Genomic DNA, 23,977 nt, shown 5'->3' on the forward strand with positions numbered 1-23,977 from the left:
GGTGCTACTTTTTGCACTTCATTAAGCTTGTTTTTTCTTTTTTTTTTTTTTTTTTTTTTTTTTTTTTTTCCACGTAACAATAGTTTGTTTGTAATGAAAACCAAGATGTGGTTCCCTTCTATACAGGGTTTATAATCTACATTTGTTTTTCTTCCAAGATTTTGGTAGAGCTCTAGGGCTCATAAATTACTAAACTGCCTGTGTTTATTAAGCACTTGTCATGTGCTGTGTTCTGGAATAATCATTAGAGGTCCACCAGCCACGCGGGCCTGGCTGTGAGGGAGCTGGAGTAAGGAGATGCAATATCTTTGCATAAATGCATAATGCAGTCTGTGCTTCAATTAAAATTTTCCAAAAGGGATCATGTTTGAGAGGTGGTTTGGAGTTTGATGAATGAATAGAACAAGAAAAGATTGTAAATAGAGGGCGCAGTGATGAATAAAGGGCAGGTGAAACATGAAGATTGGAAGTGATTGTGAGGTGGCCAGAGAGAGAAGACAGGGCTTAAGTTTAATGCTCTTGTATCTTTCTTCATAAACAGCCAGCTTCGATTCTATCAGTCATGGGAAATTATGAAGATGTTGAAGTAATGAGCAAACATAACATAATGTATATTAGGTCTTTGTTTGTTTGGCTTGGAGTAATTAGGATTAAACCCAGGGCCTTGCACAGGCTAGGCAAGTGCTTTACCATTAGACTGGATCTTTTGTCCTTTAAAACGTTTATTTTTATTTTGAGACCATCTTGTTAAGTCGTCCAGGCTGGTCTTGAGCTTGTGATACACATTCCTGAGCCTTCCAAGCAGCTGATATTACAGGCATGTCACACCACGCCCAGTGTAGACCCATTAAATGGGCAGCTTGATTAGGAGCTGCTACTAGAAGTAGTTTGGTTTTTACTGTTTTCCTCTCATTTTTCTCCACCCTCTCCTCTGTCTCCACTCCTTTGGTCTGTCCTGTTTCTTGCTGACCTCAGTCCAATCTCATCACTGCTTCCAGTAATAAAAGACATTTATTTTGCCAAGTTTTAACCTCAGGTTTTTTAAATAACACCCAGTACCTGTTCTGAGGCCTGATAAGTTTAAATTTCACCTTTTTTTCTATTATTCCATTCAGAAATTCCCTTTGTTAATAGAATTTCAAGCACCACTGTGAAAAAGAGGAATATTTATACCTGGGACAGCAGTGAACTCTGTCCAGAGAGACACAGAGTTGTGGAGCCTCGAGGACTCGCTCCCTTTCTCGCATTTGTGCCTGTTCTGCTTCAGAGACTTTTTCAAATTTTCCCTGTCCTCACTGAGCCACAGCATTGCCTCCCTCCACTCAGCTCCCAGCTTCCTCTCAGCCCTCTTCTTCTTGACCATGTCCTTCCATGTCTGTCCCTTCTTTGTTTCCTCTACTGTGTTTTTTCTAAAATAAGTATTAAATGGTGATGCAAGTAGAACCCCTTTATAAAAATGTGGATGACAGTCCTTGTAACTAATTATACTTGCACCTAGAGTTGAGCTCTGTGTTTCTATGCAGCGGTTCTCCCTGAAGGAGCTCTGTATTTTAATGGCTTAAAATTATTATCCTTATGTAATAGTGAAAATAATTATATCCTCCTTCACTTCCTACATAGGCAGTTGTTTTTGTCCTTTAAAGCCTTTCAGAAAATCTGTCTTCATTTCTGCAGAAAACTGTGAGGAAGGACTTTCTGAATAGCCATGATTTGTGTTAATGATGTCCTTCAAGGGAAATGTACTAATTTTTCATTCGGAATTTTTATGCCTTCTTTCCTTTCTTAGATAGAAGAGCTGATGGAGACACACTTTGGTGGTGACGGCAGACGGGCTGTCCTTTACCGGCCTCCTTCCTACAGCGAGACAGAACTGCAGCTCCACCAGCACATCCTCACAGAGCATCATTACACTGTTGTCACCCTTGAAGAAAAGTTCAGTGCTGGCCGTGGGCTGGGGCTGCTAGAACAAGGTCAGAATAATTAGTAACTACTAAAGTCACTCGGCAAAAATATGAACAATTTCTAGAATATATCGCTGTCTTCTCTAAAAAATTTCATAAAAGCAAATCTTTATCCATTCAACTTTCTTATAGGAAATTTAGCTCCTATTTTCTACTTCCTCACAGATTTTCTTTAGCTAGATCTCATTATTCCTGAACTTATTTTGTTTATATTTTTGTAGCATTTTGGAGTAGCATAGTTCATGTTTAAATGCTACATTAAAAATGTTTATGTTTATGAGCCTGAATACATATTCTGCCCAGCACCAAACTGTTCCATATTTTAAGAAAATTGCCACTTCATTTGACTGCAAGGAGATTGTGCTAGAAATTGTTTCAAGAAACCAGCTTAAATATGATTCACAGATGGCTCTAAATATGAAGGAAATAGGACAGTTATTATAGATCCTGTTACTCATCAAGTACTTTTCTGTCTATCATTTGAAGAGAAAAATAAAAGACAAGTTTTTCAGTTAAGTTATTTGAAAAACATTGAGTAGGTGATGAAGGTTAAAAGGGCAAAAGCAACCATAGCTTAAGTTTCTTGAACAGCTAACCACAGGATAGACTTTACGGTGTCCTCTGTATTCATGGCTTCACGTACTTGAGTACTTGAGGATTAAGAAATATTAATTGCCACTAGATGGCTGAAAGCAAACTGGTGCTTTAGAAGATGAGGCGACCCAAGATGTATCCTTCACCTGATACGAGAAATGATGTATGGGAGAGCCATTTTCTGTGTCTTTTCTCCATAACTTCTTGCCTTACACTTTCTTTGGCCCATTATCCTGCACCAAGAAGCCATCATGACATGCACTGACATGGAATAAGCAAACCAAATTTGTCTCTTTACAATTACACAACACAGACGTCTTCCAGCTATCATAGGAGATTTTATTCTAGGATCTTTGTGGGCACTAAAATTCATAGATATCAAATCTCTTCTATAAAATGGCATACAACCTCTTCACTTTCTCCCTCATACTGTAAATCATCTCTGGATTACTTATATCTAATACAGTGTAAACATTGTACAGTATATGGTGGCTGTATTATTTAGAAAATAACAACAAGAACAAAAGCCTATATACATTCATAGTGCATATGCAAGTTTTAAAAGTACTTCAATCCACAGTCAGCTGAATCCATGGATTTAGAAACCATGATCATGAAGGGCTGACTGTATGTCAATTTTCCCATTCACTAAAAGAGAGGGTATTTGCATTAACCTCTGATTTCTGTGATGGTTTCCTTTGGAAAACTAGATTCTGGTGTCAAAATACATTTCAAAACAACCTTACCATCACTGTAACACTTCTTTCTCAGTTACTTGCCCCTTTGGCTTGTGATGGTGAAAGGAAGTTGCAGAGATTTGGGGGAAGGCCAGGGTAATATTTAGCCTCCACTGCCCTTCGCCATTTGTAGTAAGCTACTTAGCTAGCAAAGCTCTGCGGACTCAGCCCAACAAGTTCTGTTTGGCTTTTGTTTTCATTACTGTTGATCCAACCCAAGTCCTCGCACATATTAGAAATGTGTTCTACCACTGGTCTACAACTCTTTTTATTTTAAATGGAAGTTTCACTAAGTTTTCTAGCCTGGCTTTGAAATTGAGATCTTTTGCTTCAGCCTCCTGAGCAGCTAACATTAGGAAAGAACTGTTTTGATGAGAAGGAAGTCTTAGGATGTGCAGAGTATGTGCCAGGAGGGCAGGCCTGTTAATACCGCTCCTAGTCCCCAGTGCCTGGGAGTGGTAGGGAAATTGAAAGTGCTAGGCTTTTGGATACAAATGAGGAAAAATAAAAACACAACAGGAAAGCTCTGGAATTTTAACAAGAGCTGAAAACAATGTTTGCAAATCTCATACTTGTGTTTTGATTGGCTCCATTAAGAGTGGCCAATCCAAAGTTCTGAAACATTTATAAGTGGTATTATCTCAAAGCTATTCATCAGAATAACTGTGGATAGAAAGATAAGAAATATTGAGTCTCTCTCACTCCACAAGGCATGTCGCCCCTTAAGTCATCAGAATGATTATGCTGACGCTGTCCTATGAGCTGTGCTCCTGGCGCCCCGCAGAGTAACCCCAACGACATTCCTGGTCTGGTGGTGCTCTGCTTTCCTGCCTCCTTGCTGCTGCCCCTACCATACAGTGGACACAATGTGGATTATCTGTGTATTTCAACTTCAATTTCGATTTTCTCCAGCTGCAGAACAGATGGAATGCATCACTTCTCTCCCTTGATGTCTTTAGGTCAGTTTTACAATGAAAAGGAGGATTGCCTTTCAACTTCCAAATATCCAGGAAGTGAAAAGTGAAGGCAATGGCGCCTGGCAGTCAAAGTAGCTGCCGTCCCGCTGGGTCCAGGGGGAGAAGACAACTACGTCTGTCAGTAGCACTGGCCAGTGTAAGTGCTGGTTTGGTTCCCCTGCCCCACATTGCCACAGTTTTAAAAATAGCCTCCTAACTTTTCCTTGGCACCGTTTTCCTCTGTATCACACAGTTATTCCCAGATAGGCCTCAAGGAAGGGCAGCGATTTCACAATTCTATGAGTACAAAAACTTGACTTTTGGTTTTTTATTTGATTTTGATTTTTTTTTTAACTATAGAGCAATCTGTATCAAATAAGGAAATAAAACAGTTCTATGATTGCAATCTAAAATTGTGTTGGCTATTTATCGCACAGGGAAAAATTTTTTTAAATTGTAATTTCTTTTCCATAGCCGCCAATTTAATCTATAAATTATGTTTCTGTTGGAACACTTTAAAAATATTTTCTAGAAATATGATTCCTATAGAATCTGTTTCTCTTTAGTATCACAGTGTCGCCTCCTGGTTGTTTTACTAGGCATATATAACTATGTACGAAGCTATGTTGGCACATCTAAATTTAACCTCCCCAAATTAAGTAATTCAGGGCAACTGAAAACAATTCAGAATGATCTGGAGCCTTAACCAACCCATCTTTGGTTTTGCCATTGCAGTTTTTGCTGTTTGCTAACTCATAATTTGAACCTACTACACTAAAACCAAAGTATATATTTCTACAAATGCCACTGAGTACCTCTGTGCAGGCTTGACACATCGTTAAAATATGTTCAGTCACAGGAAGGTAACTATCAAATGTATCATCTGCTTTGTGTGCCTGTCTGTTCTTCTGGTTTTCTCTTCTCTCCTGATTTGCCCACAGCGATTTCTGTTGACCTCTCTTTGTGCTGTCCTTCAAGCACAAGCAGCCTTTCTGCCAATTCGGAGCCAGTCTTGTAAACTTATAGGGGCAGAAAAACTAAAAACTAGAAAAAAAAGAATCTTAAGCCAGACAGGAAACTGTGTCCTATTCAATATAATCAGTACTGGCAGAGTAACATTTGGGCTTTATATTTTATTAATTTTTCTTTTACTTGGCTAGTAAACACTTTTTGAAAAGTAGGGGTCCTAACTTAGAATATGGACAGAACTTTCTTCCCCACTTGTTCATTCATTCTTGTGGCATAATGAAATGAGAAAGCTTGTGGGGCAGTATAAACCGCCTTAAGCAATCTAAGTTCTCTGAGTGCAAGTCCTCTGTCTGCTGCAGACAGAAATATTTACTTTAGAGTAGTATGTGGTATGCATTTAATCACTTGGTTCAACTCCATCACAGTTCTGGAAGGAGACAAAGGGAAGTCAAGCCAACATTTTATCTCCTTCAGTAGTCTGGGAATGGGATTCAGATTCTTAAATTAAAAAAAAACCACAGATACAAGTTATTATTTTTTATACTTTCTATTAGTGCATATTAGAAAACCTACAGAATGGGAAAAATTTTGCTGGCTATTTCTCAGACACAAGACTGTCTATCTAGAAAATAGAAAGAACTCAAAAGAACACCATGCCTCTCAAAATAAGACCCAATTGAAAATGGGCAAGTGGAATTAATAGACACTTCACAGATGTACAGATGGCTAATGAATACATAAAGAAATGCTCAGCATCACCAACCACGAGAGAAAGGCAAACTAAAACAGCACTGACATTCCATCTTACCTCAAAAAGAATGGTTATAATCAAGAAATCAAATAATAATAAGTGCTGGCAAGGTGTGGGGAGAAGAGACCCGATCTATGTTCTTGGTGGGAACATACAACTACTACGAAATCAGTATAGAGATTCCTTAGAAAACTAAAACTAGAAGCAACCAACTACAGTGGTTCTAGTTTGGTTCAAAACTGAATTTGTACTATGATTTTGGAAAAGATGGCCGTGGTTGTGTTTGTTGTGGGAAAGACAGCTGTAGCTGTGTTTGCTGTCCGATGCAGAGTTTGCAAACAAAACAAAATCTGGCCAAACACAAAAACCAAACTGCCAAATAATTTGGTTTGCAAACAAAAGCATTCATAAACCAAGACATTCTTAGGCATAATACAACACTTTTCCTAACAGCTATATTATTGGTTTAAGGACTAGCAATTTTTACAGTTAATTTTGAAAATAAAAAGATTCAGAAGTCTACTTGCTATTATGTCATTGGAGCACTTATGATTTAACTGTATAGGTATTTACAACCAGCAGTTCATCTTTAAGTTAGTCTTGGAAAAGTATGTGGACAGTTTTCCTTTCAGAATTAAGCTTACTAAACATCATAGAATGAAAAATGGTCTTTTGATCTTTTGCTTTGGGAAAATATATCTTATGTCCCTGCATTTGTGAAAACATAATTCTTTAAAGGAAAAGAAACTTCATCCAATTATTGTCTCTTCTACCAGGTAAGTAGTATTTAGTAAGTCAGTGCTTCAGTGTATTATAGCTTAAGAGAAATGTTTCCCAAAAAGTCTTAAAACTACTTACTGTAATGAAATACAGGTAGTATCTGGTCTCTGACCCCCTGGCTCAGAACATATTTTCTCATTGGATCAGATTATTTATGTATACTTGAACAGTAATGCATACATAGTAATTTTCAAATAAATTGTTCACTTTCGTATTATGTGTATTATAACCTACATGAAAAATAAAATGAAACCTGCTATCAAAGCTATAGAAAAAAATAAATAAAAAAGTTATAGAATTGGAGTCACATTTATGGTTTCATATTGCTTTTGTTTTGTAATGTTGGGGTCTTACATAGTAGGGCCTTTGAGGAAATAGAAAAAATAAATGTCTTTATTGGTTTTCTTGCCAGGAGTTGGCAAACTGTACCCACCGGTCAAATCTACTTGTTTTTGTAAATAAAGTTTTATCAGAACACAGTCACACTCATTTGTTTTCCTAATACTTTTGGCCTCTTTTGTTCTACAAGAAAGTTCATTAGGTACAATGGAAACTATGCTTCACTGAAAGGTTACAATTTGTATTATTGAACACTTTATCCAGTGAGGTTTTTTATGGTTAATTTTATGAAGGTGAGTCCATATCAAGCTGACAATTAACCTATGGGTTTGAGATGGTTAGTTTCTAAACTTATACCAGATTTTATTGGAAAAGAGTCTAACGGGTTACAAAGAAACAAGTTACAACAAAATTGTTAAAATTGAAATATAAAATCAGAACCCCAACTAGGTATTCCTCTTAGCTGCCATAATTTAGGCTTAGCTTTGGCTGGAAGCCTTCAAGTCCAGAGTAACAATAGAAAGTGTAGTTTTACTCTCAGGAGGAGGGGACAGTACAGCTCCCTTTCCTGACTTCTCTCATGCCCAAGTAGTACATCTAAAATAACTTCTCAAAGGAGGAGTAGGTAGATGATAGTAAGTAATAAAATTGATCATATGTGAGGATAATATTTCTATTTCAAATAAAGTAGACATCACAGCTTTGTTTATATAGAAGCCTCCAGTAAAAGGTAGGACTACTTCTTTACAGTGTGACACAGTGAAGGCATTTTTAACATTTTAATCATTTATTTATTTGGTACATGGCCTCACTACACAGCTCTGACTCATAGTGATCTTCCTGTCTCAGCCTCCCCGGTGCTGAGATTACAGGTGTGCACCGCTATACCCAGTTTCAGTGGCCAGCTCAGCGTGGGGCCAGAGTGGCATGCGGTACCGGGGATCTAACACGGTTCCTTGTGCTTGCTTGGCAGGCGCTTAGATCACTAAGCTATCTCCCCAGCCCCTAGTGAAGGCATTTATATAAAAGATTAAAGTCAATACTATGAGGAATAATATTTGTCAGTTTTGTTTTCATATTAAATCGGACAGAATGTATTCTGGAGAATGGTACTGTAGATAAGTTGCTTCGTGGCCTTTCCCTCCTCATAAGGGTACTGTAATTCATTCAGATGCGCTTTTTGGACATGCTATTAAAATATAGTTAATAAAGCAAAAATACAAATTGCTATTTAATATAAAAATATATTTAAAAATAAAAACCTCTTTTGCCTTGTATAATGTATCTGTGTCTTCCTATATTTTTCTTTACATTCAATTTCACTGTTACAAATGATTAACATATCTGTGTAACACTTAAAATTTAGTCTAATTTAGAAGGTTTATTTATAGAGGCCACATGGCAAAAGCTGCTCCTGAAGTTTATATGGAAAGAAACATTTACTGCAAGTCAATCTTAACCTGTGTAATGGAAAACATATTTCAAATTTTTCTTAAGTTTATTTGTGCTAAAAGAGAATCTATGTGGAAGTTGAGATTTAAATTGCCCATAACTAAGAAGAGCTTAACCACAAGAGCTGCTTCCCTGGGGAAGCAGCGGATGGCGCTAATTAAGAAGCATCAGCTTTGGAGTGAGACAGACCTGGCTGGCATCCCTAGAGTTGCCTTTTAATGCTTTTAATGATTGCCTAACCTTGGGCAGAGCACTTAATCTCTTAAAGCCTCAGTTTTCTCATCTGCAAATTGATTGCTGAAGGAAGGTGCCTGTAAAATGTAAAGTAGCCTCAGAATGCCCCTGCCGGGCTGGGTAGCGCTGTGGGCTCAGTGCACTTGATAGGTGTTTGTTCAGGTTAGTTTCCTTCAACTTACATATTTTCATTAAAAGTTCTGCATTGTAAACACTCCTGAGATTGTGACTCACAGTGTATGGGACCATTGTCTCGGAAACAGCTCAGATTAAAGGCAATCTGCAAACCCCATGAGGTGGGAAATGGGTCTTTTCTGCTGATAGCTTAAAATCATGCCCTCTACGTACAGGTCCTCAATACATATTTATTGAATGTATGGATAAATCAAGACAAAAATTATGTCAATATTTAGGCCCCTTAAATAGTGGAAACCTCAGGCAATTTGAATCAAAGCTTTGTTCAAATAAACCTTTTATTTTTATAATAAGTTTAGAGGAGCATCTATTACTTGGTGTAATATGCAAATCTGCTCATATTACACAAGCACAACATAAATATAGACACACACAGCTCTGGTGCTTTATACAGCAACTGATTTTAGGCCCAGGGACATTTAAGGGTTGTGTCCACTTTTTGTATTTTCATTCCTTCCTTCCTTACTTGTCTGGTTACCTTTGGGAGGACTCGCAACTCTAGTTCTAAACTCATGAAGTCCAAGGTGCTGCTAGGGTGGCATAAGGCAGAACAGCAGAGACCAGCAACTCGAGAAGCCAGCACAGTAGAGAGATTTTGGGTCAATTGCGTAGAGGTGGCAATTCCTTCACTGATAGTTTTGTACTCCATAAAGTAGTGTAGCTCAGTGTTACCTAAAGGTCTTCTCTAGCGACAAACACAAAAGTGAGCATAGCTTTTGACATTTGTGCAAGTAGAGGGCACTTGGGGGAAATACCCAAAAACTCCATAATGTATTTAGGTCCCATCTGTGTCCTCCTTCTCATGCTTTGCAGCTCATTTCATAGCCTAATGTAAAATACTCACCATATGTTCTTTTAATCCTTTGATCTGGAAAACTTTATCATGTGAGGAAGGATTGTTATAACATACTTCTTTACTGAAAAAAAGATAGAAACTCCATTAAATTGCTTTCGTGGCATTCAGGTACTATTTCACAAACTTGTTTTTTTGTTCATGGAATGGTACACTGGCCTAAAAGAGAACATACATTTTCCAAAAATTTTCAGCCTGATCCCAGAGTGGATTAAAAGTAATATAAAGTTCCAAAGACTAACTGAGAGGATATTTTATCATTAAGTCAGAATTATTTATGGAAGCTTGATGGAGGCACCGTTTCTATGGCAAAGAAACCAGCACTGCGTTAGGGAGGAGAAAATGTATCCTTCCGCTTGCGAATAACGTTCCTGGGAGGCTTGCAAGGGGCTGGACCACTGTTTTCCTGCTCTCATTGTTTAAGATGTTTGGTGGTAGCTCTAGAAGGCACACACAGAATGAATTTATAGATAAATGCCCTTAAATCAATTAGAACTTCAGCAGTCAGAGTCGCCCAAAAGTTGTAGTCGCCCAGAAGTAAATCTGTGATGCAGATGGGAAGGCTGCGCTCTGTGTAGGAGAATGAGTAAAACAACGACTCCAATCTCCTTACTCTATCGTTCAGTGATGCACTATACAGTATCTAACACTCATATCCACCAAAGAAGGGAAAGCAGAGCCAAAGTGTAAATCTCCATGGTCCTTGGAATTCCTTTTCTCTACTCTTTGCTTTGAGTCTGGTGTCCAGGGGACAGAAGCGAAACATGCATGGGAAGAAAGGAAGGAATAGAAATACACCAGTCTGGACCAAATTTGGAGGTAGCCGCCTTTGGCTGCTTGCGCAGATTTATTGCAGATGCTGCTGATAATTTCAAAGTTGAGACTCACAAACTTCTCATTACTTTTTTGTCCTCTAGACCCCACAGGCACCCCGCTGCTTTCCTGACTTTAATTTGCTACATAACTATTTATCAGGAAGACGAAAGAGTAAAGGTCACATTTAAAAGGCGCAGTGTGTTTTGCCTTGCAGGGTTTTCACCTAGAACACAGCTGACATCCGTTTTTTATTATGCAAGTCATAGGCTGGGCTAGTATCTGAAATGCTTCTGTGCTTTAGTTAATCAAACTCGGGTTACAAAAGAAGAAATTGAATCAGAGAAACTTATAAGGCTACCCCTTCTATTTTATTATGTTATGACACTCAGTAATTGTGTGCTCAGGTTTATTGCCATTTTCCTCAGTGTTTATGGAATTACTGATATATTTATAACTGAACAGAATTTGTTCTTTAACTGGCACACTGGAGCCCCAGGAATGTTTATTTAACCTGAACTTAGTTAAGCTGTTTACACTATGAGAACTTAGGGTCAATTTACTTTAATTTTTGAAAAAGCTTTCTTATTTATAAAAGTTGAGCCGTCAGTAGCCTACCTATTCTGATGTTTCCTTTCCCCTGCACTGTGACAAGGACAAAAAGCCAGTGTCTCATTTTTACCCCCAAAGAAACTAAGCTGCTTCCTTACGTGGGTTAGCTCTCTCCATCGAAAATGGCAACCAGATGTTTACTGACGTTGTAGCAATTTCTCTTTCAAGTAGAGCTTCTTTGTAATTGTTTGATCTTTTTAAGTTTCATGGAAACCAGATTGGGTATTTGAATTTTCCAAGACTGGGAAATGTTTAATACAACTCTGAAGATACTTTATCTGTTTCATTAAGTGTACTTTTTTCTACTTGTATTTCTTAAAAGATGAAGTATTGAAATGTTAATAATTTATTTCAAGTCTTTGTTTTTCATGTATCTTGAGAATGTGAAAAGACTTCTAAAATAGACAGTTTTGTTTGGTTTTGCCACAGACTAAACTGTGCTTTGAATGGCAGATATAATTTGAAAAAATAATATACATACTACATTTAGAGTGGAATATAACTCCAGGAAAGAAAAGTGTATTCTTTTATATGGGACCTTTCAAATAACAGTGTTTCTGGATAGCTAACAGAGAAAGGTAGTATGCTCTCTCAGATAGCATGGTATCAGATCTAGCTACTAGAAATAGTTTAAACATTTTGGATATAAAACATAAAGTTTAGAAAAGAAGGACTTAAGGAAAAGTGAATTCTTTTTTTAAAAGCAATTTCTCTCCATAAATAAACTCCATAAACTGACTTAAAGCTACTGCCCCACCTGCTGAAATGATCCTTTAAAATTTTCCCAAGAATCTCCTTTTTATTACAAAATTCTGGCCACTGTCTTTGTGCTTGTATTACTTTTGCAATAAAGGTAGACCTGAATAAGTGTGCAATATCAGCATTTCATGAGTTATTATAATCTTTCTATAAAATTTATAAATTAAGCATTGATGTGAATTTGCTAAAGTAATTTCTCAATTTCCATGGTCTTTCCTTAATAACATTTTCTAAATTTGGTAAAATTTGTACCAACTATAGTAGAATAAAAACTGCATCTCGTAGGGTCATGCGGCTGGGAAGCTGTGTACGAATCCTTCCTGCTCCTGCTGCCTTTGCTTGCTGCTTTTATTTGTTCCTTTTTTCTTTGTGTTTTTCCTCCAAAGACTGCTCTTCTCCATTTGTCCCTATCTCCCACCTTCCAACATTTTAATATTCAACCAACAACACTTTCTATCCTATATATTCAATAATTTCCACAAAGTACATAATCCTCAAATAATGTTAGGCCTTAGTCTATCTCCAATAAGCAAATTGTTTGTTTGTTTTGGGGGTACTAGGGATTGAACTCAGGACCCTGCGCTTGCCAGGCAAACACTTATTCTACTGAGCTATCTCCCCAAAAATTTTAAGAGTGAAAATTTTCTAGTACCTGATGAATCTTCTGATTTGTATACACCATTTTCTTAATAGACATGGAACTCAATTGATTATCCTACCCCAGCAATATCTGTTTTCTTGCCTGACATTCTTCTGTCACTAGTTCCATAGTGGGCTCTAACATTCATTGTGAGACCCTATCTTTTTTCACACACGTACCTGTTTCGGAGCCTTTTAGAAGTGTGCCCCGGTTCTGCCTGGGCCCTACCTCCCTAAGAGTTACATTGTCTCTTTCTTGTGTTATTATAGTGGTCATTAAATACTTCACTAATGGGGCTGGGAAGATAGCTCAGCAGAATAAGCACTTGCCTGTCAAGAGCAAGGTCCTGAGTTCAATACCCAGTTCTGCAAAAAATAAATAAATAAATGCTCCACTACTGTTTCCTACTAAATAGAATGCATTTTTTTCTTAGTCTAACATTAAACGCTTTCATTTCATGGTATCTGGTGCTTCCCGATTACTGCTATAGTCATGGCTTTTCAGACTGTTCACCCATTTGGATGATTTAAGGAACTTAAAAATTTAAAATCCAATGCCCAGGCTTCACTCTGGGAAATTAAACCAGAAAATGCTATGAAGGAGAGCAGCATCTTTGTTTGTTTGTTTGTTTTTTTAAGCTTTTCCAGGTGATACTAATGTATGGTCAAGAGAGAGCACTACAGTGATTTGCCGGATCACATTTCAAAGCTTTACTTGCATTACTATTTAAGGGGTTGTTTTGTGGAGTTCTCTGTTGTATGTTTTTCATGTTCAAAAGAATGAGCACATCTCAAATGTGAGCCAGAGAAAGGCTAGAGTCCCACAACCACTTGCCAAGGCAAACCCCAATTGAGATAATTCCTGTCAGCCCTCACCTTGTCCTGTGTGTTTCACACCATCTCCCTCTACCACCCTTGGGACCAAGCTTCTCATACATAAATCTTTGAGGAAAATCTGAAGTTCAGTGACTATATGAACTTACTTGTCCCATCTGCTTGGCCTAGTCTTGCTTGTCTTCTTGGTCTGCACTGGGGACCAACCTTTTAACACATGACATTTTGGGAAATACCCAAACCAAAGTACCTCCTTTCTGTCATTTCTTAAAGTCCAAATATATACATAAGTTTCCCATAAGATCTCCTCAAGCTTGAGATATTAAGAAAATTATGTAAGGACTCACCACACATAATTCATAAGTTTCTGATATCTTGCATATGCCTTGTGTTGTATTTTTCACAATTATTATGTCATCTTATCTTTTCTTCTATATTTTTCAAAATGTTTTATTCATGTACTTACAGGTTTCTCTGTATAAGACAGGGCCTTGCATGTACACAGTAAATAAATCCATAAATAGTTGGAAAATAAGCCTACAAATACACTAGTGAAAGTCTTTTCCTTCAGATATTCAGACACTATTTCTTCTTTGAAATTTAAGGAAAAGCATAAATAGTACAAGGAAACAGCTTTGTGGGGAGCAAAATAAACTGTGCTCAGGGATTTGTTTAAGCAGAATGGACTGCAGAACACAACTCACACCGACCTACAGCCTTGGTTCATATTCAATCCAATATCTGTTTTCAAAGTAAGATTTCTACCACGGAGCTAATAGTAACCTTTTAATAATAATAGTAACAACTCCCTTCAGCTCTCTCCGCTATGGAGAAATACGAAAGGGATATGCGAATCTCATCATGTAGGCAACAAAATGTTCTATTTAGAGCAGAACAGTCTTGGAATTTAAAAAATTTTGTTTACATTCCACTGCCTTATCCAAGTGGCTAAGCAAGTGATGAAGGGCTACAGACAGCAGAGAAGTCCCTGGAGGGGCTGGACTATAGCTCTGAGTACTGGTTCCATATCTTATAATTATGTAATTACCACAAGGTAGAGGGAATCCCAGTCTGAACACTTGATAAAGGATATAATCTTGGCAAAGGGCCACCACTGTACTTCACGATTTCTCTGGATCCTGACTGTCCGATTTTGTGTGTCGGAATTGACGGGAGGCTTAAGTCACAGCATGCTGGGCCCTAGTCAAGGGAAGGGGGATTGGTGAGAATGGGAAGGCTGGTCCAGAGTTACTAGCAAGTTTCTGGTTAATGCTAATATTCTGTTCTTGGGAATATTGAGAGTCGCTGGTGCTAGGTACTTTATTGTCAAGAGATTTCAGTACTTCTTCCAGAAACACAATGTACTCCTGGTTATTTGCTGAAGTAGTTAATGGCCACGCAGTTCCTCATTTGCCTTACCAAGACCCTGAAGATGGGACCCTTGCAAAGCCCCATACTAGACTTACATATGTTAACCCATTAATTTCCAGTAAATATGCAAACCTTAGTACATATGAACATATCTTTGCAATTGACACTAAGGATGAAAATAATTCGGACAAACAGCAGAATTTAAATTATCTTTGCATACATTAGATTTGTTAGAAGACAGCATGACTGAAGCAGAAACATGGACATGATGTATCCCCAATTATAATAATGGTGATGATGATGATAAATGATGATGATGATGATGACAATGATGATGATGATGATAATAATAATAATAATAAGCTCTAGAAGAGAAGCAAGCTATGGAAAAGAAGAATATGTTCACATAAAGCCATAATTAAGTTAATTTTTAGGTAAGAAGGCCATTTTTGAGTGAGTTAATCTTTGTCTATTTCAGTTTAAAAAGCAGAAACATGTAATAATGAATAAGGAAAATTAGCAATAACCCCTATGTTATTTATTGTCTCTCACAAACACAGTTTTCAGAAGTCCATTTGAAAAGTTAAATAGTACTTGCCATCAGCTGCACAAGAAATTTCTCATTTTACCAATCCCTACCAGTACAGAAATTCTGATCTTAATAAGTGAGACTTTTCTTAAGAATAAGACTTTATCTGTTGTTGTATGAAAGGATAACATGGAAATTCAAAATCATAGTTCACAGAAGTCTGTTCTTTCGGAAAATTCATCTTTGGGTCATAGAAGGGATGCTGGGGTCTCAGTTACTTCTCTTACTGCTGAGACAAAATACCTGACACCAGGGCCAGTGAGATAGCCCAGCAGGCTAAGCACCTGCTTAGGCAAGTGCAGGAATGGGGTTCAATCCCCGGCACCACATGCGGTTCTGGCCAGACTGGGTGTGGTGGAGTATGCCTGTAATCCCAGCACTGGGAAAGCTGAAAACAGGAGGATCTCGACGAGTCCAAGCTGCGTCACCAAATACATTAAAAAAAATAATAAAAGGAAATTGAAAATACCTGACACCATAGTTAGAGGAGGAAAACTTTATTTTAGTTCACAGTTTATAGAGATTTCAGTAAATACTCACCAGGCTCCAAGACAGAGCAGCATGACAGGAGAAAGTCTATGGCAGGGTAGGCAAGAAGGCAGTAAGCAGAAAGCAGCAGCATCAACACTCAGAACTATACTAAACCAACCAGCAGAATAATTTAGTTGTCATGAACCTTTAAACCATATTTACGTATCCTAGATCCAGCTACCTCTGTAAACAGCATGAGGCTTTAGGGGAACATCTAGATGCAAGCTGTGACAGCTAGGAATTCTGGAGTGGTAAGCATGTGCCAAAGTAATCTGAAGGCTCATCTAGATAGCCAGAGTATCAGGAATGGTAAGAATTTGCACTTTCCTTGGTGGCTCAAGGATCACATTCATAATTTGTCCATCTTCAGGAGAAATAGCATATGAGGATTTGTCAGGAGGGTCTCACTTTTTGTGGTGCCTGGACTTCATGAGTGTAGTCTGCATCACAATGGGGTGACGAGACTGACTTTTTTCTGTAGCATAGAAAGCAATCCTATTATATTGCAGCACAGAGTATTTTTAAGGCATTTTATCTTGCACCAGAGACACTTTGAATTTTAAAACAATCATTTCTATATAGCAGTTTATTGTAATTTCAAAGTGTTCTGAAAGGTATGAAAGACAATGTCTGTTTTTCTGCAGAACATAATGTTTCTTTGCCTAGATGCATATTCTAGCGCTTTTGTAGAAAATAGTTTTCCTATTTATAAAGACATTACATGTTTATGTAGAATATTCAACCAAATATTGACAAATGCAAAATGAAAGTCAAAATTACTCCAAATTATACCACCCAGAGATAACATGGTTAGCCATGCAGTGCATGTTTCAGGCGTTTTGTTAAGTATACACACACACAGTGCAAATTTCTATCTTGCTATTTTGTCTTTTAACAAAGGGAATATGATAAAAATCTTGCCACACAGTTTTTAAACATTTTGAATACAATTTAAAAACACTGGTTTTAAGCTAGTCTTTATTAAGTGCTAACTAGATGCCTTTGGCTATGTACTTTATTTGGGTGACTTCCTTTAATTCTCACCACCAGGACATAGGGCAGGCATCTCTGCTTCACAGGAGAGGAGCTGAGGGCTGGTGCGAGACACGTCTCCAAAGCAGTGCATCCAGCAAACGGTGGCTTCCAGGCTTTACCCCATAACTATCTCTTTCCAAATTTGTTTTTAGTTTTTATTTTTGTTACTATTATTTTTTAGTGTTTTTGGTTGTTGCAAGGTATCACTATGCAGCTCAGATTTCATGGTGATCCTTCTGCTTTCAGCCTCCCCAACACTGGGATTACAGGCATGCACCGGTTTAGCCCGCCCTGGGGCAGGGCTGGGGGGGAATGTGGTTCAGGGGATGGAACCACAGTCCTAAGATTGCCTAAGTAGGCATTTTAGCCCGCTAAGCTATCTCACTGGCTCCCTCCTTCCAAATTTTAGATTTTAATCATGATATTATAGTAGTTCCTGAAAATAGATGGAAACTACAAGCTATATGCTTCATTCTTTTTTAGTATTTTATTATATATGAATCCACCATATTTAAAAACAAGGTCCTTTTTTTTATTAAATAAATGGGTCTACAGAGTCTCACTACACAGATCAGACTCATAGTGAACCTCCTATTCTCAGCCTCCCAAATCCTGTGATTACAGGTGTATGCCTGTAATGTTTCACCTGTCTCATGTTTGTGAGAGACAATAAATAACATAGGGGTTATTGCTAATTTTCCTTATTCATTATTACACGTTTCTGCTTTTAAACTGAAATAGACAAAGATTAACTAACCCAAAAATGGCCTTCTTACCTAAAAATTAACTTAATTATGGCTTTATGTGAACATATTCTACTTTTCCATAGCTTGCTTCTCTTCTAGAGCTTATTATTATTATTATTATTATTATTATCATCATCATCATCATCATCATCATCATCATCATCATCATCATCTATCATCATCATCATCACCATTATTATTATTGGGGATACATCATGTCCATGTTTCTACCTCAGTCATGCTGTCTTCTAACATGTCCAGTCTCAGTCCCTGTCTCAGCACACCCTGGGATCAAACCCTGGTTAAACCTGGGATCAGTCCCTGCACCTGCCTAAACAGGTGCTTTAATCCACTAAACTATCTGGCTGGCCCTAAAACAAAGTAGGATGTTTGTTCTTAATAGATTTTAAATTTTCCATTTGTTACTATATAATTAAACTTTGCTGCAATATTTATCAGCTCATAATTTGGAGATTTGAGAAATAATGAAAGATTATTAAGTCAATCTATGAAAATATTAAAATCATTGCCCTCCTTGACAAATTTCTTTATAGATAAATGATTTTTAATTTTAATTCTACACACAGTGCTGGATCCTCATGTGTCTACAGTATTAGATATCATCACTATTTTTTAATTTAATGAGGTTATACATGACATTATTTCTATTTTTTATGAAAAATATTTACTTGATTATCCATTAGAATATTTTATTAGGCTACCATTTTTAAACCTGGATTATTAATTATAAAATCTTTTTATACAAAGAATATGAATAAACAGTTTACTTAAAAGCAAATTTAAATGGAAAATCAAAGAGAAGTATTGAAATTCACAAAGTTAAGGAAAGATAATTTAAAGTAGAGCATATCAATTGACATTCATGGCACAGGCAAAATTCAAAATTGTCAATATCACCAATTACTGGTGAGAATTCTCAGAGGCAATATTCTCATACATTGCTTATGGAAATATGAAATACAGCTTTTTGGTGCAACAATCTGGAAAAAATCTATAAAACTTAAAATACTTGTACTTTTGAAGCTAACAGTCTTATTCTTGAGAAGCCAACATGATAGAATTTAAAGCATCAAAACATTGTAAAACCTATACATAAATCTTAAAATTAACAATCTTGAACAAAAAAGGAAAAATATTTGTAGATAATGACAAACAAGAAAAATTGATGCTTATATAAATTTTGCTTGTAAGTAATTAGAAGGAAAAACAGCATATGAATTTCCAAGCCTCTCTGGAATGACAGAAATTGTTGTTATCAAACTAGATGGAACCATGACTTAGCAGAATTCTGTTAAACTGTGTGATAAAATAGGCTTCTTAGATGTGTAGGAACAATCCACTTAAATAGAAATTGGCATGGCTTCCACTGGCCTAACATTTTGTTTCATATACAACAGAATTACCAGCCTCAGAAGACACTTCTGATTCGCTCTTGGCTTCTAGGAACAGTTACCCTTATAGGAAAGCTGTACAGTGTACAAGACTTGTCTTAGCTGACAGCCTTACCCAGCCCCCTCCTTATCTGAAGCACCTACTCCAGGTGCCCAAAAGAACCTTGCCCTAGCTGGTTACATTATACCCACCTACTCAGGGATTGGCACTAGTCACTCAAGAACATACACCTTCCTCCAGCATGTTGTAGCGCTCCAGATGTCACCTATTCAAACAAATGCAGTCGTAGTGCCAGTGAGCAGATTGCTGGGCCCCGTCCTGAATGATGTGCGTGTTCTTACACGAGGCTGCTACTGAGGAGGTCCTTTCCTTATATGAGATGGTACTAAGGGACTACTGAGTTAAAATAGCTTCCGCCTGTGGGTCTAAGGCCTGCTAGAGAAACGTAAGAGGTTGAGATGGAGTTATAAGAGAAGATTATACTCTGTGCTTTTCAGATGACACTTATGTCTCTGTTCAGAAGACTCAAATTACAGGCTGGCAAGTTGTTACATTTTACTTCTAGAAAATTCATCACGTAAATCTAAAATTCTTATCTGTCTGTATCTACCTACCACTTATCCATGTATTCAGTGGACAGATGCTTATATGAGGCTGATCAAATACTAGGATACTATTCTAAAGACTTGACTTTTGTTAACCAATTTATTCCTTATAATGTTTCTACAAGTGTTGATATTTTTCTTAATACAAGGTGTATTATGCCTCATGTCAGTTTTATGGAATGACCTTGAATACGCTCATTAGATTAGTGTTGCCTGGTTCTAAAAAGAAAGACAAAACTTTCCACACAAATACCTCACAGGAATGTTATGATTGGTTAAATAAATCTCTAAAGATTATTAAAAATGTGTGTGAATAAGAGATGTTAGTAATCCTAAAATACTTGTGGCCTTAAGTAATAAGGCAATGAGAGACAGTTGATTCTTTTTCTCATGTTAGTGCATTATGTTTCCTCAAGCCTTAATTCTCATCTGTGCTGAATTAGTATGGAATTATTCTTAGAATACATTAGAAATCAGTGATGCCCTCCTCCTTCTCAGGCTGCTCACAGTCCCAAATGAATTATTATACAATGCCTAACTAGATATTACTAGGTTTTATGCATTGCACTTTAAAGAAGCCATGCAAAGTAACTTTTAATAGAACAAGAAGAAGGAATAATATTTGGTTAAATGAAGTGTCACAATGCTAATTATATACTAAAGCTGCCTTTGCTGTTCTGTGGAATTTGGTATAAGGAATGACTGTCAAAAAAGTCATGTCAAGTACTCAAACAATAAAGGAAGCCAATTTAAAGCATCAGTCTCATGACAAGGCTTATGAGGAGGATATTATCATAGCCAGGCATCAGGATATTGTATAATTGACACTTAACACATTTCATTCAACATACAGTTATTAAATAAAGCCCCATGTAGGGCATTATAATTGGCATGAGTAGGAGGCAGCCTCTCAAAGGTGAGACTGTTCAGAGAACTAGCCGGCAGAGGTGTACATCTATCAGCATCTCCCAAGTCTATGTCAGTGTTCACACATGATAGGGCATCTTGTCATTGACAAATTCCAATCCGCTAAAGTCGAGGTTGGAGTTGAACTTTTGCATTTCTGCCAAGCTTTCAAGAGGTGATATTGTGAGCCAGGGACCATTCTTGCAAGATGGGTCATCTTGAATCAGTTAGAACAGACCGCAGTCTAAGGGACAGAAAAGATGTACTCCAAAAGAACAGAAAAAGAAGAAGTCAATTCTCAATGTGGAGTTCTAGAAAGGTAGCACAAGTAAAATACTTGGGTGCAAGAAGTATTTCTTATTGGAGGCAGGAGCATTTGCTAGCCTGGTTTTCATGCCAGAGACGCAGAAGTCTGTACGTGCTTAGGGTTTCACCATCCTCTGCGGTAGGTGTGACTGAAGAGGAAAGAACGTACGTGTAAAGGAAAAGGATGCCCTTGGGAAAAGCCGGAGGAGCCAACTATGTTGGCAGATAGGCTGGGCCTTGTCTGGTTTGATAAGAAATTTTATCTGCATTGTTCTGGAAAAGATGAGATGGACTTAGCTCTGGCATCAGGGAGGAAAAGAGATTAGAGAAGGAAAAATAATTAGCAGCAGGGAGACCCAGGAGCCACTGCAGAAATGACGGTACCTCAGAATTAAAGAGTAGGACAGGATACAAGCCAGGAAATATTTAAGAAATTTTAAATTAGAACTGATGGAATTTGAAATCAATAGAATGTGAGATTGAAAGATAAGGAGTAGAAGTAAAAAGAAGTAAGATGTGGTATGTACATGTGTTATTTACGTGCAGGTGCAACTCCCCCAGATAAATGTCATCATTATAGACTGTAAAAATGAACCAATTTTTTAAAAAGACAAGTGCAGAGTACAGTCTGAAGATGAACTTATGCTTTCTAGTTTGAGAGAGGGTTGCTACACCTTCACTGATAAAGGCAATGAAGGGCAGGTTTTTCTGGCAGGAGAAAATGAATTGAGATTTGTACTTATTCAGTAGGGTGTATGTTGTACAGTGTATCTGGAGATGCCTCCTGAACCAAGAGGAAGATTCAGAAATGTGAATTTGAAAGTCTATTGAGCTAGGTTAGGTGACACACACCTGTATCTCCTGCACTCAAGAGACTGAAGCAGGAGTTTCTCTGTGAGTTTGAGGCCAGCCTGGGGTATGTAGTGAGACTTCCCCCTCAGAGGGGGCGGGGAGGGAGGAAGGGAGGAAGGGAGAGAGAGAAATGAAGGCAGGCAGGCAGGCAGGCAGGCAGGCAGGCAGGCAGTCAGGCAGAAGGAAGGAAGGAAGGAAGGAAGGAAGGAAGGAAGGAAGGAAGGAAGGAAGGAAGGAAGGAAGGAAGGAAGGGAAAGTCAATGGAAGAGAAATGATAGCTAATGCAATGGATGTAAGTAAAATTACAGAATGGATGAAATTTGGAGAGAAAGAAAGGATAAAAATTTGAGAAGTAGCATGTATTATTAAAAGGCCCTTAAATCCGTAGCTGATCTATTTATAGTCTTCTGTTTTTAAAATAACACTGGAGTTTTTATTTTCAGAAGAATCATCCTGCATAAAAAGAAGCTAATTTCATTTTCTGCTTTGCTGTGCTGACTGATTTTATAATACAGCACTCTTGTAGCAAATTATTTGGTGAAGTAAAATTCATGTGGGATAGTTTACATCTAGCTGCAGCCACGTGATGGTCATCACAACACATCCTCTGAAGAGTTTGTTAATTCAGACTTTTTACAAACTAAAGTGCATAATTTATTCAGATTTTCTTAATTTTTAGTCTAGCGTCTCTTTTCTGTTCTAGCATCCCATCATGGGTCCTACATTAGTTTTACTCTGTATTTCCTTAGGCTCCACTTGAATATGAGAGTTTTTCAGACTTTCTTCTTTTGTGATGACCTTGACAGTATTGAGAACAACTTGTTAGCTGTTTTGAGGCCCTCAAGTGTGATTTACATCAATATAATATAGGTCATAGTCCTGGGAAGTCCTACCAGATGGGAAATGTGTTGTTCTCGCTGTGCCACGTTGAGGGCACTTCCATCACCGTGGCGTAGCACTGTTGATGTTCACCTGATTGTCTGACTGAGGTGATGTTTGTCAGACTTCTCCACTGTATTTTTCTATACTCTTTCTACACTGAACTCTTGAAGAGGTGTCACTGTACATAGCTCTTACTTAGCAGGTAGTTACGCTCTGTCCTTGAAGATGGAGTAGCTGTGCGCCTTGCTTGGAATTCTACTGTTTGGGCGGTTTATCTCTTGATCCCTATTTGCTTATTTATTCAGTATTTGTCTGTATCAATATGGCTTCATGGGTATTTATTTTATGCTTTAGGCTATGGTCCATATTATTTTACTTGTTTTGTTGCTCCATTGTTCTCACTTTGAGTATTGCTACCACTGTCTCTTTCTCTTATCCTCGTGAATATCTGTTTGTTTTTGGACGGCTTCCTACCTCCTGGCACAATGATGCTCTAGGTTCACCTTGTTTATTTCCTGCCCTGGGCTTTGAATCATTTTCCTAAGGTTCTGGTTCCTTTTATTAGAGAATGAAATTATAGGCCACCAAGTATACTCTGATTACTTTAAAAATATTGAAGGGTTAATTTCTTTTAAAGTTTTTTGTTTTGGTTTTGGTTTGTTTTTTAATGCTGGAAAGCATTCTGACATTTGAAAATTTGGTAAAGTATGTTACTGAAAGAGTTCTCCAAGGCAGACGATGGTCTTCAAAGCAGTGAAAGTTCACACACACACACACACACACACACACACACACACACACACAAGCTAACAGTTGCATTTCAAAAGGAGAATAAATACATGGTGAAAAGATCTTCTGAATATTATTTTTTACAGACCTAGGGAAAAACTTTGGCAAGCTCTTTAGTGAAGTCATTTTTAAAGAATTTATATCTTTGAAGAATCTATTTCTTTTCATGCTCTTCTTAATGGCAAATTCTTTGGAGCAGGAATCTTTGGGTGATTAGAGCAATATTCAAAAGCTCAAACTCTTCACAGAAATATCTCGGTGACTCTTACAACCTCTCCAACTGCAGAAAGAAGACAGACACAGTAGGACAGAGAAGTCCAAGTCCCAGAGCTCCAGAAAGAGCACAGTTTGGAATGGAACACAGAATTTTCATTGTCAGCTCCAAATGGACCAGGGGCAGGGGCCAGCACTCACGATCAGACTCTTGGGCTGAAGGCTTAACTAAACTTGTGGCCTAAGTTGTATAATTTGTTG

At 37.6% G+C, this 23,977-nt stretch overlaps 1 protein-coding gene across 3 annotated transcripts in view; it reads left to right on the plus strand.

Moving 5' to 3' along the window:
- The window catches only part of Cped1 (cadherin like and PC-esterase domain containing 1), a 296,384-nt gene that overhangs the window by 31,458 nt on the left and 240,949 nt on the right, over positions 1–23,977 (plus strand). For all 3 annotated transcript variants that reach the window (XM_004643315.2, XM_023703413.1, XM_023703414.1), the window contains exon 3: positions 1,787–1,970. In XM_004643315.2, the coding sequence (XP_004643372.2) occupies positions 1,787–1,970 (184 nt within the window). The remainder of the gene's footprint in view (positions 1–1,786; positions 1,971–23,977) is intronic.

The sequence above is a fragment of the Octodon degus genome, unplaced genomic scaffold, assembly GCF_000260255.1.
Source record: "Octodon degus isolate 3935 unplaced genomic scaffold, OctDeg1.0 scaffold00170, whole genome shotgun sequence".
Lineage (NCBI taxonomy): Eukaryota > Metazoa > Chordata > Mammalia > Rodentia > Octodontidae > Octodon > Octodon degus.